Below are 16326 nucleotides of genomic sequence, written 5' to 3'. Positions count from 1 at the left end.
CATCTTATGCTCTATTTTCCTAGTAACTCTGACAAACACAGTCCAGTAAGTTTTTGCTTGCTTTCTGAGGCTCAATTATTTTGACTGAAATTGTTAACTTTAGGACCGTTACCCAAAAGCTGAGCCAGTTTTCTCATCTGTATGATGGTATGACTTCCACCAGCATTACAGTTCTGTGTCAGGGTCCGGTGAGATATTTATAGAACATGCGGTATAACACGTGGCACGGTATATTACTTCATAGTGTTCTGTACATTGGACAGAACACTGTCCGCTTATAAAAAGTTTACAAGTACTAAACATCCGTAGCTCTGCTCTGATTTGTTCATGACACAGTTCTTTGAGGGTGCCAGCTTGAGATCCCGTCACCAGCCCAAGGCGAGCCGTTACGATCACCACAGCCTCCCGCACCTGCAGCCACCCCACCTCAGCCTTCAGAGACTGCCCTGCTTCATGTTTCACCAGTGATGTGTGTCTCTGAAGGCAGCAGCTGGGTCTGGCACGCAGCCAGCAGACACTCGTGCTTGTGGAAGTGGACTTCCTACGGGGACCTCACAATGGACAACACTCCCCAGGAATGGATAATTTCAAGGGGTTTCAAGAACAAAAACATTCAGGGCATTCACCTCCTAACAGGAATGTAAAACTACTAAAGCGCAAGAACAAAGGACGGAACCCGGATTATGAACTCCGGAGAGACTGCTGTACCTCACCCTCCCTCTCCCAAGGGCTACTCGGAGCAGGGCTGTCAATCATAACATAGGCGCGCGATGAAGGTAAGAGACTAGACAGACTTATACTTTACTCCAGCTGTCAAGCTGCAGAGAGCAACAATCAGACAAACGTTCCACCAGGTATCCAAGGCCCTCCTAGGCTCGGCAGAATCACAGAATCCAGCCCCACATCACTGTCTGGTTTAGGTTTCTTCCTCTGAAAGATACAAAAGCCACATCAAACTGGAGAATTGCTTATGATTTTCAACACCTCCACTCAGAAGTGAAACCTCGCAGATGCTCACATTTCCTCCAGTCACCTACTGGAGAAGCAGGTGAGAGAGCTCAAAGCCCGTGTAACTCACCTGGAGCATCTTTCCTCCCTCAGACCACTGGCTAACATCAGGGACTTCCGGTGCCTTCCTCTAGACGCTTCTTCCTTGCCCTAGCCTCTAAAAGACCACTCTCCTCCCTGACCCCGTCCTGTGATCTAAAGGCTCTGGAAGCAGCTTCTGGAGCCAGACTGACTGCTACTCCAAGTGACATCTCAGGGAACTCCCAGAGGTTTCCATCGAGGTTAGGACTGTGCGTACAGCTTGGGCCCCAGCTGGCACACGCTCACGCCAGACTTCGGAGGGAGGCTTGCTACAAACCTTCTTCTTCCTCCTCCTCCTCCTCCTCCTCCTCGTCGTCCTCATCCGAGCTGAAGGTGCCGTCGGGCAGGCTGTAGACGCGGATGACCTGCTTGTTGGGGTCCTTGAGGATGAGGTACTTGCCCTCCTCCAGCCTCATGCAGATGTCCACGACACAGCGCAGGATGCCCCAGGCGTTCTCCACGCTCAGGTTGATCTGGCTGGCGAACTCATTGGGCTTGAACTGCTGGGTGCCCAGGATGACGTGGCGTGACGAGTCTTTCACGTGGTACCGGGACACGTAACTATTGAGGGGAAGAGGAGTATTATGGTGGGGGGGGGACAGGCGGGCACAGAGACACAGCGACGCCTGGGGTCGAGTATCAGTTAAATGGTGACACCTGGCCTGACGCTTGTCCCAAGAAAAAGGAGAAAAGGCCAGCCCTCATCTCCCAACCTGCAGACGCCCCCTTCCAAAGATGAGCTCCCGGCCAGGAATCTCACCCAAGCTTGAGGTACTCGGATCCGGCCAGCAAAGCACAGCAGGTCCAGCGGGCCAACTTGTAGCTGTTGTTCTTCAGCTCGGTGGCAATGACGGCCCCTCGCTGAGAATCCAGCTTCTGACGCCAGTCAACGCCATTGCAGTGCTGCAGGAGGGGAGCCCCGGTTACACGGGCCAAGGCGGGCTCCCACTGCCCACGGCCTGCTGCCACTTCCGGCAGAGAAGCAACTCCTTAGTGGGCCTGACTGGGGAGGGGCGAGCCCACAGGTAAAGCAGAGGTCAGGCTTATCTTTTAAGAGGCAGGGCCTTGGTCCCTCCCTTGGGCAGCAGGTGCTCAACAGAGCGCAACTCCTCCCTTCACAAGAGCTCATCCAGACCAGGACACGCACGCACACAAGTTAAAAAAACAAGCGCCACACAAGTGGTGAGGGCATGTGTTTATCACATGCTGGGCGGAGAGGAAGGGTTTTGCATGGGAGCCTCGCAGCTCCCCCATGGAGGATACTGGCAGAGGCTGGAGGTGAAGTGATCTGAGAGGGATGCGGGGAGAGACGGGCCGGTTGAGCCCCGGTGAGCGTGGAGGCCCGCAGAGAGCGAGGTCAGGGTCTGGTGCTGTGCACACGCACAGAGACAGACAAAAAGCAGAGAGACCCCGGAGACCACCTTCTCCAGCCACCTCTTCCGCAGATGTGGGAACCTGGTCTCAGGGTGAAGTGACGGCTGAAGAGCACACGGCAGAGACTCCTAAACTTTCTTGGTTCCTGGCAACCCTAGGCCAGAAGAAATACTAAAGAGTTCCTTTTATTAAGGAGTTAGGTCCAAACCACTTAGGGGCAGTATTCTGACAGATGTCTCTGGGCTTTCTTCAAAAATTAAAGCTATCCTGCAGCAGCCTTGTGAGGTTGCTGTGGCATTTTAAGGGCCTTTCCTCAAATCTGTGCTTCCTCAAGGAAGCAGTGTTTCGGACCATTAACTGGCAGAGATACTGAAGGGAGGGAGGAGTGAGTTAGGGAGGTCAGCTAACAATAGGCATCACGGAGAGGAGGGCCCGAAACTAGGGGGATGATGTCAGTGAGACCCAGAGCTGAGCAAGAAGACAGACTGCACCTGACAGCAGAATTCAGGAGTGCAAAGGAGGAGATGTTTGAGGCTCTGAGCCGAAGAGAGCAGGAGAGACAAAGCTGACGGACGGCCAAGCCAGAGGGAACGACAAACAAGGACGTTGGAAGGACAAGGTATTTTAGAAAAAAGAAAAAAACCAACAATGGAATGGGAGTCAGAATAGATTTCGGGAATCATTTTTAGAGTTCAAGGATGAGGCTCGGGGTAGGCAGAATTCTGAGTTGACCCCGGGTGACCTTGCTCTTGCAGAATTTGCTACCATGGAGTCTGGATGGAACGTGTGAGTATGATGAAATACCCGCGATCACGCTATCTCATGTCAAAAGGGATTCTGCAGATGGAGTTAAGGTCCCTTAAGACAGGAAGACCATCTGGGTGGGCCTCACCTAACCATGCGAGTTTCTTAAATCTGGGTGTAGAGGTCGGACACAGAGGAAGCCAGAGATTTCAAGCACGAAAAGAATCTTATGTTGCTGGTTTGAAGGTGGAGGGGACCACATGGAAAGAAATGTGGGTGGCCTCTAGGAGCTGAGCGGCCCCAGCTGACATCTGGCAAGAGAACGGGGGACCTCAATCTGACAACTGCAAGGAACTGAATTCTGCCAAAATGAGCTTGGAAGTGGATTTTCTTCCAGAAACTCTAGCTGAGAACTCAGTTCTGCTGAAACCCTAACTTTAGTTCCTGGATATTCTGAGCAGAGAACCAAGCCACACGATGCTAGACCTCTGACCTACCAAACTATGAGCTAATGGATGTCATTTTAAGCCTCCAAGTTTCCGTTACCTTGTTATGGAGCCAAAGAAGATGAATACATGCTATATAAAGAAGTGATTACGGCAAAATGACTTGCAAAGGGGACTGACCCTAAGAGAAGGCTCCACTGGGGGTCAAAAAGGAGGGGAACCAGCAAAGGAAACACATGAAGGAAGTTGAGAAACGTGTAAGACTAGATTAAGGTACTAACGCAGAGGGAACAGCCATACAAATACAACGACACCATATGCTACAGGGAGGGCATGGTGGAAAGTCTAAGAAAAGGCCACTGGCCCAGAGCTAAGTTCGCAGCAAACCTTCCGGTGTGCTCTCAGCAGGTGATGGAGGCTGACGAGCATCTGGGGGTGAGACTCAGCAGCCTGGAATGCTAATCCCTTGGCTCTAATGAAAGCAGAGCACAGTGGCCCCCAAACTCCATCTCACTGGACCCTCGTTCAACACAGGCCCGGCCTTTCTGTCCTTGCACCAAGAATCCTTTATTCTACACAGCAGCACCGAGGAGCTCTGCCACCCATTTCAAATTCAGGCACGTAGCCCAGGTACTTTCAGAAAGGATGACAACCCAATAATCACGGCGCACCAGCCTGAGAGAGAACAGAAAGAGGAGGAAAAGCGAAGGACACGTGATTCTTTCAAGATGCCCCCGAAGAGCGAAATCTGGGCTTATCTGAGAATCTCTGACTTCAGGAAGTGAAGGAGTTGGAAAAAGGGCATCCGAAGGTTGAAGACCAGGTAGGGGCTGCAGTAAGCGAAAGAACAGGTCAAAAAGAAGAGCTGCGTGGCCTACAGGAAACCTGCCAGCCCGGCTCATAAGGAAAGATCAAAATCACGCTTGCAAAGAGCAGAAATCAACAGGAAGTGGGAATGGAACAGAGGGACAGAAAGCACTGGAAGAAGGTAATTACCTCAAACACATGATCTCTTTCTCAGTAAGTAGGGGAAAAACTCAGAAGACAAAAAAAGTCTCGGTAGCTCTCTAAGTGAGGTGAGGGGCAGACAGACATAGGATGGTACTCACCCTGGAGTCCCACTCGTTGAGGGTCTTGATGTTGATGAACGACACCTCCCCGTTGGCGCCAGTCATGACGCCGTCGTGCTCACAGCGGACGATGAGGTCAATGTCGTCTCCGAGCTTCCACCTGCGGTAACTGCAAGGAAGGAGGAGCTCCTTCGGTCAGCTGAGACCCTGGATTTCAGACACACCACCCACACAGGGCACGGGCACCAGGGAGGTGACATACCGGTAGGCCACAGAGGCAATCTCATTCTTATCCATGTCATCCTCCACAAACGGGTTTGGGTTGGGGAAGTTGTATCTTTCCTTCCCCTGCAAGGATGACAGAGGTGTCACGAGACGGCAGCAACTTGTCACCAAGGCAATCAGCCAGACCCTGCACCTCTGCTTTGTCACAGCCCTGACTAGGTCCCTAGCTCCTGAGGGGGCTCTGGGATCACTACGTGCTGTGCATCCCTTTACCCAAGCAAGCAGCCCGCGGACCACAACAGATGTAACAGCTCGCGTTCACCCCGCGCTTATGTTTGTCGCCCACGCGCTTTAGGTGTCTCATTTAAATAGCAATCTCGTCCCTCCTGTTTTGTTTTTCTCCATGGCACACACAGCCACTTGTCACAACGTATGTGTACTCAGGGTTTACTGTCTTTCCTCCTCCGTTGTAACAAAGCTTCTGAAGGGTTGCAACTTTGGCTGGTTGCTGTATCCCCAGCTGGGAAAGTGAGTGCACTTGTACACAGATATTTCAAGAAAAGGTCACAATGTATCTAAGTGAAACAAGTATTATTGGTATTCTAATTTTACAGAGAAGAAACATGCCCAACACCACAAAGCTAAAAACAGGTGGATCTAGGGTTCAAAGTCAGGCTGTCTGATCTTAAAGCCCAAGCTCGGATCTCCTCTGTGACAGGCAGGGACCCCGTCTATCCTCACCAATCCCACAACCCCGGGGCTGACGACACGGCAGATGCTCAATCGACAGTAGCTGGAGTCGACAAGCTAAAAATGGACGCCCAGATGTTCCCAGGGCCTCACCATCCTCAGGCACTGCTGGGAGAAGTTGTGGTTGATGTAGGTTGCTTCCATGGCCAGGTTGCGGGGTGAGTTGAAGGAGTTGCCTTCATCTTGCGGGGGCTCGTTGGCTGTCTCACTCACCGTCAGGAGGTCTGCAAGAGCGTGACACAGCCAACCACTCACGAAACAGAGTCACCGAAGAGGTGCATGGCCCTTTGGGGAGCAGTGGCGATCCAGACACACACCCTTCCTCCAAAGAACCGCCATCTGCTAACGTGGGTCCCCTGAGTGTGGGACACACTGGGGGGGAGCAGGGTGCGCTTCTGGATAACTTGAGACACTAACGTTAAATTCAGTCACGATCACGTGGAAGAAAGCCATACCTTTTCCTTCCTTTTGGATTCCTCAAGAGAATGTTTGATTTTATTAGTTTTTCAACAACGAGAAGCAACAGAATCACGTTTGGCTTCACTCTGCTATTCCTGAGTGGTTCTCATTCACTGTGTGTGCACGTACACACACGTATGGTGTAAGATATATGCGTATGTATTTTTTCCTTCGTAAATATGCTGAAGTAAAAAAGGCATCAATCTAAAGGAAAACATGAAGTATGTACTAAAGGTGGTATAGAGAGATGCCAGAAGTCAGGAAAGTGCTATTCAAATGAGTAAAAACTAGAAGCACGGTATTTGGGCACCATGAGGCCTCCGAAGGCTGACGCCCCCAGAGGGACTGCGGTGACAGTCCCTCCCCCTGTCGCTGAGGAGGCTGAGTGGGATTCTGACATGGCTGTTGACGCCTGTGAGGAGACAGACCCTCTTCTACCCGTTCTCTAGACCAGGGAATGGCTCTGAACCAACAAGGACACTCAGCACCTCTGTGCTGTTCCCGAACAGGCTTCGTACCAAAGTCAGAGTTGTCCCTCTTGTCAAAGAAGAGCTTGGACCCGACTCTCTGGACGACGATGTCCCAGGAATACACGGAGCGGGTACAGCTCATCAGTGTGGCCAGAATGGCATCGGTGGCAAACACGTTCCCCTGAGTTTTTGCCAGCTGCAGAGGACAGAAGAGAGATGAGGCTACTTCAGGCTTGAACTGAACATTCACAGCAGGGGAAGGACTCCTCTGTAAGGCGCGTTCACACCCACACCCTTGTCTGAGCAAGGCTGCAGCAAGCCAGCCAGCAAACTTGTGTCCTGGGGTCCAAGGAGCTGCAGCTCCCTGAGCACCTGCTGTATCCCAGGAGAGCACTGCCCGATGCTGCCATCCTCACCCCAGCGGCACGTGGTAAGTACATTTACCCCGATTTACAGGTAAGAAAGCTAAGGCCTCAGAGAGGTGAAGCCAGGAAGCGCGGCAGAGCTGGGACCCGGGCCCAGCTTCACCTAACATCAACACTTATGGTCTGGCCAGCAAAGTGCTCTTATTTTCATCTAATCCTAAGTCGATTCAGAAGAGTCTCATCTACAGGGGCTTCCGAGGCCCGACCGATTCACACGCATCCCCGCATCTCTGTCCCGAGGCCTCAACACTCCCCGCGGGCGGGCAGGTGCGGGGCAGGGGGCGCCCACCTTCCGGATGACGGGGTCGTCCGTGGTGGTGACAGTGTGGAAGATGCGCTTGATGCTCCGCAGCGGCTTCTCGCTCCTCGTGGTGATGCGGTCGAAGGCTTTGTCGTAGTATTCCAGGGCCCCGCAGCACTCGCTGAGGGGAGAGCAGGCAACACGCGCTAAGCGAAGGGGAAGAAGACCACCTACTTCTTTCCTGTTAAGCCATGGATCCAAAGTCTAGAGTATGAGAGATGAAAACATTCTCTGACTCGACTCTCAGCGCCTGCTCCGGGCCCTGCCCCCTCAGCTCCTGATGTGGCTCCACAGAACAGTGAGGACACAACTGATTCTGCTCCGCCTCCCCATTTTAAAGACAGGGAGGCTGAGGCCAAGACAGGGAGAGCGGCAGTTACAGAGCCCGCAGCAGGCACGCTGACTCGGTCTGGTGCCCCAGCTCCCCGCTAAGTTATTTCCATCTACTGGCCCTTTGAGGTAAGGAGCTCTTTGAAATGTAAGCAAAAGCTTCATGACTCCTGAAGAACTGCTATCTTTCTCTTTCTGCCCTCAGAGCTGTAGAACTTAACTTTTCCTTTTGCTCAGGATTTCAGGAAGTGGAAAGAAATCTGGAGTTTAACAGCAAATTTCTTTCTGCCAACAAGAGTTCTGTAACTTAATTCTTCTTTTTGTAAATTTATTTTTGGCTGTGTTGGGTCTTCGTTTCTGTGCAAAGGCTTTCTCTAGTTGTGGTGCGCGGGCCTCTCACTATCGTGGCCTCTCCCGTTGCGGAGCACAGGCTCCAGACGCGCAGGCTCAGTAGTTGTGGCTCACGGGCCCAGTTGCTCCGCGGCACGTGGGACCCTTCCAGACCAGGGTTCGAACCCGTGCCCCCTGCATCGGCAGGCAGATTCTCAACCACTGCGCCACCAGGGAAGCCCACTTAATTCTTCTTTTGCTCACAATGCCAGGAAGTTCAAAGAGAGCTGAAGTTTTTTTTTCTTTTTGGCCGTGCCGTACAGCCTGTGGGATTCTAGTCCCCCAACTAGGGATTGAACCCGTGCCCTTGGCAGTGAAAGTGTGGAGTCCTAACCACTGGACCGCCAGGGAATTCCCGAGGAGAGGAAGTTTTAATATCAGTAAACTTCTTTCTGCTTTCCCCCTCTTGGCACTGCTTTTTAAAACCTGTCTGTCAATCTTATGCACCTTTGGAAATCCTAGGGCTTAGGCCAACGGTCATCACCAGCTGGTGCGCACACAAGGGTGTGGTGGACAGGAGTAAAAGACGTCACCTACATGTCCTGGGGCTCTGACACTTCCAAGTAGCGCATCTTCATTAACTGAGGAAAGTCCATCTCCTCCTTCACCTCCCAGTCACTGCGGACTTCCACCGAGGAGTCTCGGGGCTTCTGTTGGGGGAAACCGTTGGAGGGGAAAAATGACAGCCAGTGCAAAATGTAAGCAAAAGGCAGGTTAACAGTACAAAGGCGTTTATTCAATAAATATATCCAGAACATTTACTACGTGCTGGCTGTTTTCCAGCAGCGTCCCTGACTCCTAGGAGCTTACAATCTGGAAGAGGACCGAAGGGACGAGAGCTCAGAAACAAATGGGAATTCTACTCCTCAGTAACGATGCCACCCTGGGAACATCAGCTCTTCTGTATTCCTACATTTTATACAGGAGCTACAACAGCTCCTTTATATTTCTCTCAGGGCATCAGCTGTTTATTCTTGCTGCTACAGCAAGCACCATGTCCAGCAAAATGTAACTTCCACAGTTGTACCTTCACGCTTGCTCACATGTCTTCTACTCTCACCACGCCCACATAAACACTTGTACAGGAATGCCCACGGGGGCATCATTCCTAATATGCCCCAGAGTAAAACCGCCCCGTGCCCATCAGTGGTGAATGGATGAACAAAATGTGGTCCATCCATCTAACGGAATGTGGCGATAGAAAGGAACGAAGTGCCGACATGTGCTACATCATGGATTAGCCTAGAAAACATGATGCTTGGTGAAAGGAGCCAGTCACGAAAGATCATTCCGCTATGATTCATTTCTATGAAATGTGTGGGGCAGGCAAATCTGGAGACAGAAAATAGATAAGGGGCAGCCGAGGGCTGCGGAGGAGAGGGGCTGACTGGCACAGCGTACCGGGCTTCTTTTTAGAGTGCTGAAAACCTTCTGACACGGACAGTAATGACGGCTGTAGCACTCTGTCAGTGCACTACAAATCACCGAAATGTACACTGTAAATGGGTGACTTGTATAGTGTGTGCACTACACCTCAGCAAAGCTGTTATAAAACCAAACAAATAAACAAAATCAAATTCCCGGACAGAATTCTGATATGGATATACTACCTGTGATTTTTGGTCCCATTTCTGCCTCACTCCAAATTGTTTCTGGAATTTTTTCTGCAGTCGTATGCGTTCTCTGGAAAGACAGGAAAACTGTGCTTTCGGTGCAGATTTTTAAGGAAAACAGGGGCTTAAAAAAAAGAGCAGACCAACAGGGCGCACACTAGACATGCTAGAGAGGCATACTGCCCCCACTACTGACCAGTATTACGCATATATTTTACTCCATCTATCCACTGGCAGCCCCAGCTTGGGCAGGGCTACTATCCTACCCAGCTCCAGGGACTCACAGGCCCCAGCGTGAATGGGGCTCCCCGGAATTGTGCCACAGCAGACCCAAGCCTAGGTAAGCTCCGAAGTTGCCTCCTATATGCCTCTGCTTCCCTTCAGTAGTCACATCCTCTGCAAGTGTCCTGCCCATGCTCTCTGCCGTTAACAGCTCTTCGAGAATGACCCCAGGGCTGAGACAGCGGCTTAACTGGCCCTGGGAAGACTTTCTGGTTTTCCTGCAATGGTGGGGAAGACGACTATTCTGCTCTGGCCTCCTGCCATCAGAGTGCAGTCGGTCCTGGAAGAATATCTTGTTCTGCCAGGATGGGCACCTCACCTCTCCTTCTGCTTGGCGCTCTTAGGCAGGGTCTGCAGGTTGAACTGCAACATGTTCCGTCGATCCTTGTCTCTGCGGAGGTTCCGCTGGGAAGCAGGAAAAAACATCCACATTAAAATCTTGGAGATCTGGCTTACAACTGGCAGTGCCTAATGGGAGGCCATTAGAGTTAGTTTAGGATGCAAACCCAAATCGCACGTTTTACTCTGCTTTTATAGAATCAACATCCGGGGGTTTACAAGTATGCACAGGCATGCCTCAGAGACATTCTGGGTTTGGTTCCAGACCTCCACAGTAAAGTATCACAATAAAGCGGGTCACACGACTCTCTTGCTTTACCAGCGCATATAAAAGCTATGCTATACGCATGGTCTACACCACACTGCAGACTATTCGTGCGCGATACCACTGTTTCTAAAAAACCAATGTCTACACCTTAATTAAAAAAAACACCTTATTGCTAACAAACGTTAACCACCATCTGAGCCTTCAGTGAGCAGTAACGTGAGCCATCACGGATCATAGATCACCATAACAAATGTAATAATAGTGAAAAAGTTCGAAATATTGTGAGAATTACTTAAATGTGACATAGAGACATGAAGTGAGCCAAATGCTGTTGGAAAAAAAGGCGCCAAAAGACTCGCTCGATTCAGGGTTGCCACAAACCTTCCATTTGTAAAAAAAAAAAAAAAAAAAAAAATCTGCGAAGCACAACAAAATGACATACGTTTGTACTTGGAATCAGATTTATATCCACACGCAGTTTTTACTGAAGTAGGTTTACTGGCTCTTATTAGAGTTGTTGAGTTTGTCTCTCTATGTAAGATGCAGCCCAGCTGGACGATCTACTTAATAAATCCTGGACACAGCAATTAAGTGAGGCAACAGACACAGATCACCTTGTTAATCCAGCGCTAACATCCATCCTTAGCACACACGTCCTTGCTACTGGTCAACAGAAAGCTCAACTATTTAAATGCATCCCTGGACTTAGTACCCATTTATTTTAGCACAACTGTCACTGAATAGCTACTTGGAATTCGCTAGAAGACCCACAATAGCATGCTCTCCTCTCAGCAGTACTACACGGTAGCATTTTTAGCAGCAGGTGACAGCCCCAAGACGGTCAGATTGCTGGCTCTTGGCCTACCTGTGCAAACCGCATCCGATTCCGCTGGTAGGCAGTCTTCTGTGTGCGTGCGGTATCCACCAGCTGGAAACTAGTTTCATCCTCCTCGTGGAAGTAAGCATACTGACTCCCACCTCCAAACTGAGAGGAGTACTTATCTGGAGGCAAAGGTGACAGCGTGTAACAACACTGCCTACAGATTTTACAAATACATGGTGGTCTAAAGGCCTGCTATTTAAAGTGTGGTCTCAGGACCTGACCCATCGGCTGGGATCATCTTAGATGTACAGACTCACAGCCTCACCCCAGACCCACGGAATCAGAATCAGCATCTTAATAAGATCCCCAGCTGATTCGTACGCACATTCAAGTTTGAAAAGCTCTGGTCCAAAGAACTTTCTAAGTCAAGACAGAGTCTGAGGAACTTAAGCCCATCTGACTCTCTGCCTTAGTCTGTAGGAATATGAGTTAAAATCTACTCTCTCAGGAGAGGCAAGTATGCGGTCTAAGTGTCGTCACTGTCGTCATCAGGTGCCCCAGGCGGACGTGGCTAATGGGCTATGACTGACTTTCTTGCTGACCTCAGACTCAGATAATCTTAACTCAGTATTCCAGGGAGCCACTTCCAGCTCTCTCAGCTGGCACAGAGGGAAGAAGCCAATTTACTGTACCAGGATCTTAAAACCCGGAGTTTTAAAACTGGGATCCACTGACTGGCCTCGCAGGTTCAATAAATTGCAATGAAATGAAAAATGGGAACATGTTCACCAGATTTGTAAAAGGGGCCGTGGCTCCCCAAAAGTGTGTGGGGGGGGAACCCACTATAATAGGCCTAACCTCTTTAATGAACAGTCTAAGTTGAGGCTATTTCCAAAAAGAATGTGGATTGTTTCCACAGTCCAGAATATGCCCTGAAATACTATGAATTATTATCAGCCTTTTGTTCCCATCCTAGAATGCTTTCAGGTGGAGGTTACTAGAAAAACTAACAATCCCCCAAGGCCCTGATCCGGGCAGTCAGGCGGAGAACACTTACTTGTGTACCTCTTATCTTGGTACGTGGCCCCCGTCCAGTCTGCAACCTAGTAAGAGCAACAAGGGAAGAAGACATGGAGCACGGGTCAGCCAGGTGGGTTTCTGTTCACTCAGAAACCCCCCAAAGTGAGGACACAGTGTGCGCAAGTGTCAGGACTGGCTCAGGATGGCTTTTTAAGAGCCCAGCTCTCCTATGACCACTGGAAGTATCCAGATGGATACTATATAATGGATACTATATAATGGATACTTATAACCCTGATGCTTTTCAGAGAATAAAATTGAAACGAACTTGGAGGAGCAGCCACAGGTTAAGAGATTCAGACCCCCGCTGACAGGCGAGTACCTTTCCTAGCCGATCTCCTTTGCTGAATGGCTGGTAGGGCATATCCCGAAACTGCTCGGGAACCGCACAGGGACCCCAGCCTGAGGGGTTGTCCTGGATCACGGGTGTCATGAACTTTGCCATCTTCTAAAACCTTAAGAATACAAACAATATAATCAGCCCCATGAAGAAAAGCCTCAAATAAAAAAAAAAGCCTTCCATTTGAGGTAAGCTAAGACATGAACGACAAAATTAAAAATGCAAAACAGAACCCTCAACTGTTGAGCTACTCCCCGCTCAACGTCTTCTTGTAAATAATGTTGTGAGTGCTTAAAACTCAGGAGACTGCCACCAGAATTGATGTATCACATTTCATTGACTTTTTCTTCACTGCACCACCTCCGAAACGAGTCTGCACCTTCTGCTTGATGGGGTGGCATAGCGTAATTGGCAGTTTCTCTTTCTTGGTGTTACATGAAATAATTGTGCTTCTTAAAATGAGTGGTACCTCACATATTTGATGAAACGTAGTAACTTTTTTTCAAGTGTAATAAGTACGCTGTAGTTCTCGTTCTCACCGTCACCAGGCATACAATATTTAATCCCTAAGCCTCAGTCTCTTCATCTGTCAAATACATAAGATCCTTGTTTTATTTCTATCAGAGAATCATTGTGAAAGCCGTATGTATTAATTAACGTATTTGGAAATGATTCCATTGTAAAACGCTGCACAATACTCCTGAGTCTTACAAAAATACATTTACACACAGTGCTGAGAAGAAAACAAGGGTCCGTGAATATATCCTGAAATGTAACTTTCCTTTGTTGTTCTTCTGATTTTCTGTCAATGAAAATCCTTACGCAGAGCAAGCAGACACAGGGTCAGGCAAAAGGCCCGCCAGAAGGCTGAGGAGGCCACCAGAAACCTTAGTTCATAAAAGTGGCCATACAGCCAATGTTCATAAACATTATGAGTACCAGGCATGTTCTTAGTGCTTACCACACATAAATTCATTAACTCCTCCCAATAATCCCAAGGTAGGGCCAGTATTAGCCCCACTTTCCAGATAAAAAAACTGAAGCACAGAGAAATCAAGAAATTGCCCGAAGTCACAACACTAATGGACGAAAAATTTGAACCCAGGCAAACTGGCTCCAGGGTCCACACTCTGTGTAAAAACCAGGGGCTCCAGACACATGTTCGCCTGACAGGTCCTATCAAAAACTTACGCATTTATCATCCACTGTAATCCCCTGAAAATGCTCAGAAGCTGAGTTCCCAGGGGAAAATTCATTACACAAACATTTCTGGAGTCTGGACAGCAATCAAAGAGGGCTGGGTATTAAACTTAGGAAACTCTCTTAATTGTTCAACGATGGGGAGATTAAGGCTTCCTACAGAGGGGACACTTGGGTGACATAAACAGGGAATGACCTGGGAGCTCCATCCTGCAGCTTGAACTTAAGACACACTACAGGAAGTGGACTGAGGGAAGCAGTGGTGGTCTCAAAACAATTCACATTAAATATTTATCAGGCTCCTACACGTGTCAGACGCAACACCACTAACCCTCCCACCTCGCCCCCATTTTAGAGATAAAAATCTGCAGTTCAGCCAGATCAAGCAGTTGACTTGCCCATCATTTCAAAAAAGATTTGGTTTCCAGGGTCGTCTGCCCTAAGTCCAACACTCTTCCTATTATTTTATAAGCTGGGCAGCGGCCTGAAAAGATCTGGGGTTTCAGTCCCTACTGACAACACAGTGAGATATCTCCAAACACACTTAAAAAAATCGACTTGTTTTATCAGAGCTGGAGACAAACGGGCTCAAGGCTTGACATGCATTTCTCTGGGGTGGGTGGGGGGGCGGGAGGAAGTCACCTGGTTTCAACGCACGTAAAATAAGAGTGAGCACAATGGAACCAACAGGGGAAACTAAATCAGTTAAAACGGAGTGACAGCTGTACTGGCTACAGGGGGATGAGGAGGCACCAACAGGGCAGCCAGAAGGGGCCTTCCGGTTGGCAGGCCACGGTACTGGGTATGTTATGGCAACCACTGCAGGTCGTTCCCCATCAATTCCTGGGGGGTAGAGTTCAGATCAGAGATCAATCAACTCCATCCTGGCCTCCCATTTCACAGAAAAGGGAAGGAAACATTTGGACCGTGAACTCCTCAGAGAGGGCCGAACACCGCTCAGCTTGGAACCCCCAATACCTCTCTCATAGCAGCTCAGGGAGCCGTGGGCCGCTTTAAAAAGACCCTGAGACCCAGCTGGGTTAAATGACATAATCACATTCGCCCAACCCGTGGCCGCTAAACGGAGTCTAGGGCCAGAGACCTCAGCCACAAAGCTCTGCCCCGCACTGGGTCGGACCTGGGACCCCGAAGGCAGTGTCCTGCCCCGCCCAGCGGAGGGACAGCGGCGGCAGGTGGGGGTGTACGGGGGTTTCTTCCGGTAGGCCCCCAAAGGCCAGGAGCCGCCCAACTCGGCTCCGGAGGTCCGCGAAACGCTACGAAACACATTGCTCACCTGCAACGGCCTGAGCCGGGCCGGATGGCGAGAGATTGTCCAGGCCGGAGACCGCACCACCGCCTGTGGACCGATGATCTGGGAAAACAGGAAAAACGCGCGCGCAGCGGCCGGCGCCGTAAACACAACCGGCGCTGTCGTAAACTGCTCCCCAGCTTCCTTCCGGTTCGGCGGCAGAACGCACGAGTCGTAAAGCAAAGGCAACCCGGAAGTTCGTCACTGTTCTTTTCGAGCTGTTCCGATTAGTCTGCAAGACGCCGGAGGATGTTTACAGTTACGTCATGGGACACCCGGCGACGCTCCGAGAGGGTTTTCAAGTTTCTTGAAACGAGGCGGCCCTGCAGTCGAAGCTGGAGGCCGAGAGTGGCTAACAGCCCCCCCTGTGTCCCACAATGCCTTGCGGGCCGCTTCGGTACCTCTGTATCCCACAGTGCCCCGCGGCTCCTGCCTTCTTTAAGCGATCGTGTTGTTCGATTCTCATTGGTAGGGGAAGGTCGAGTGTCTTAGGCGTATATCGTCGCGACGCGCTGTTCTTCGGAAACTGAGGCCAGGAGGTGCAAAGTGACCTGCGTAGATCAGACTACTAGTGTAGTGGGTGGTTGCCAGGGTTCAAACCATACCTCCACAGTTCTAAAACTTTATTATTTGACAGATTTCTGGAGCGCTAATTTGAAAAATGCAGATTCCGGGTCTCCTTTCCATAGATTGTTATACCAGCATGTCTTAGCTGGAGCCCAGAATCTGCATTTTAATGAGCAGCTGTGATTCTGAAGTGGCGACCAGGAAGCACTTTCCTACGATGGCAGCTGTGCTGTCCTTTTTGAAACCCAGCCTACGGAGTTTGTCCTGGAGTCTTACTGGGGAATTTCAAAACATCGAAAGAGAATCTGAGCGCGCGATTTTTGTTCAAACCTCAGATTCTTTTCTACCTGGCTTCTTAGGTTTCCTTATCAGTCTCGCAGCGTGTCTCCTTTATTGGGAAATATATTTGCTGTTAGAGCAGATATCTATTCT

General features: G+C 50.0%; 1 protein-coding gene across 1 annotated transcript; it reads right to left on the bottom strand.

Annotated features, from left to right (window-relative positions):
* Positions 1-777: 777 nt before the first annotated feature.
* EIF3D (eukaryotic translation initiation factor 3 subunit D) lies at positions 778-15779 on the bottom strand. The gene is made up of 15 exons (XM_065886879.1): positions 15313-15779; positions 12801-12933; positions 12456-12501; positions 11441-11577; positions 10288-10373; positions 9684-9756; positions 8611-8723; positions 7342-7474; positions 6676-6823; positions 5792-5922; positions 4986-5071; positions 4763-4892; positions 1850-1992; positions 1367-1650; positions 778-930 (listed from the first exon to the last, which is right to left on the bottom strand). Exons 2-15 carry the CDS (start codon positions 12921-12923, stop codon positions 917-919), a joined length of 1647 nt encoding a protein of 548 aa, XP_065742951.1. The 5' UTR covers positions 12924-12933; positions 15313-15779; the 3' UTR covers positions 778-916.
* Between the last annotated feature and the right edge of the window lie 547 nt (positions 15780-16326).

Source organism: Phocoena phocoena, chromosome 11, assembly GCF_963924675.1.
Source record: "Phocoena phocoena chromosome 11, mPhoPho1.1, whole genome shotgun sequence".
Taxonomy (NCBI): Eukaryota; Metazoa; Chordata; class Mammalia; order Artiodactyla; family Phocoenidae; genus Phocoena; species Phocoena phocoena.
Note: the sequence above shows the minus strand (reverse complement) of the source record. Positions and strands in the feature narration are given on the sequence as shown.

What these genes read in the sequence shown, in the direction of transcription:
- EIF3D (XM_065886879.1), bottom strand. Translation starts at nt 12,923, where the DNA reads ATGGCAAAGTTCATGACACCCGTGATCCAGGACAACCCCTCAGGCTGG. An exon ending in ATCGGATGCGGTTTGCACAG is followed by an intron (nt 10,374 to 11,440) that starts GTAGGCCAAGAG and finishes CCTGCTTCCCAG; the next exon opens with CGGAACCTCCGCAGAGACAA. An exon ending in TCCGAGTACCTCAAGCTTGG is followed by an intron (nt 1,651 to 1,849) that starts GTGAGATTCCTG and finishes TCCCCTCAATAG; the next exon opens with TTACGTGTCCCGGTACCACG.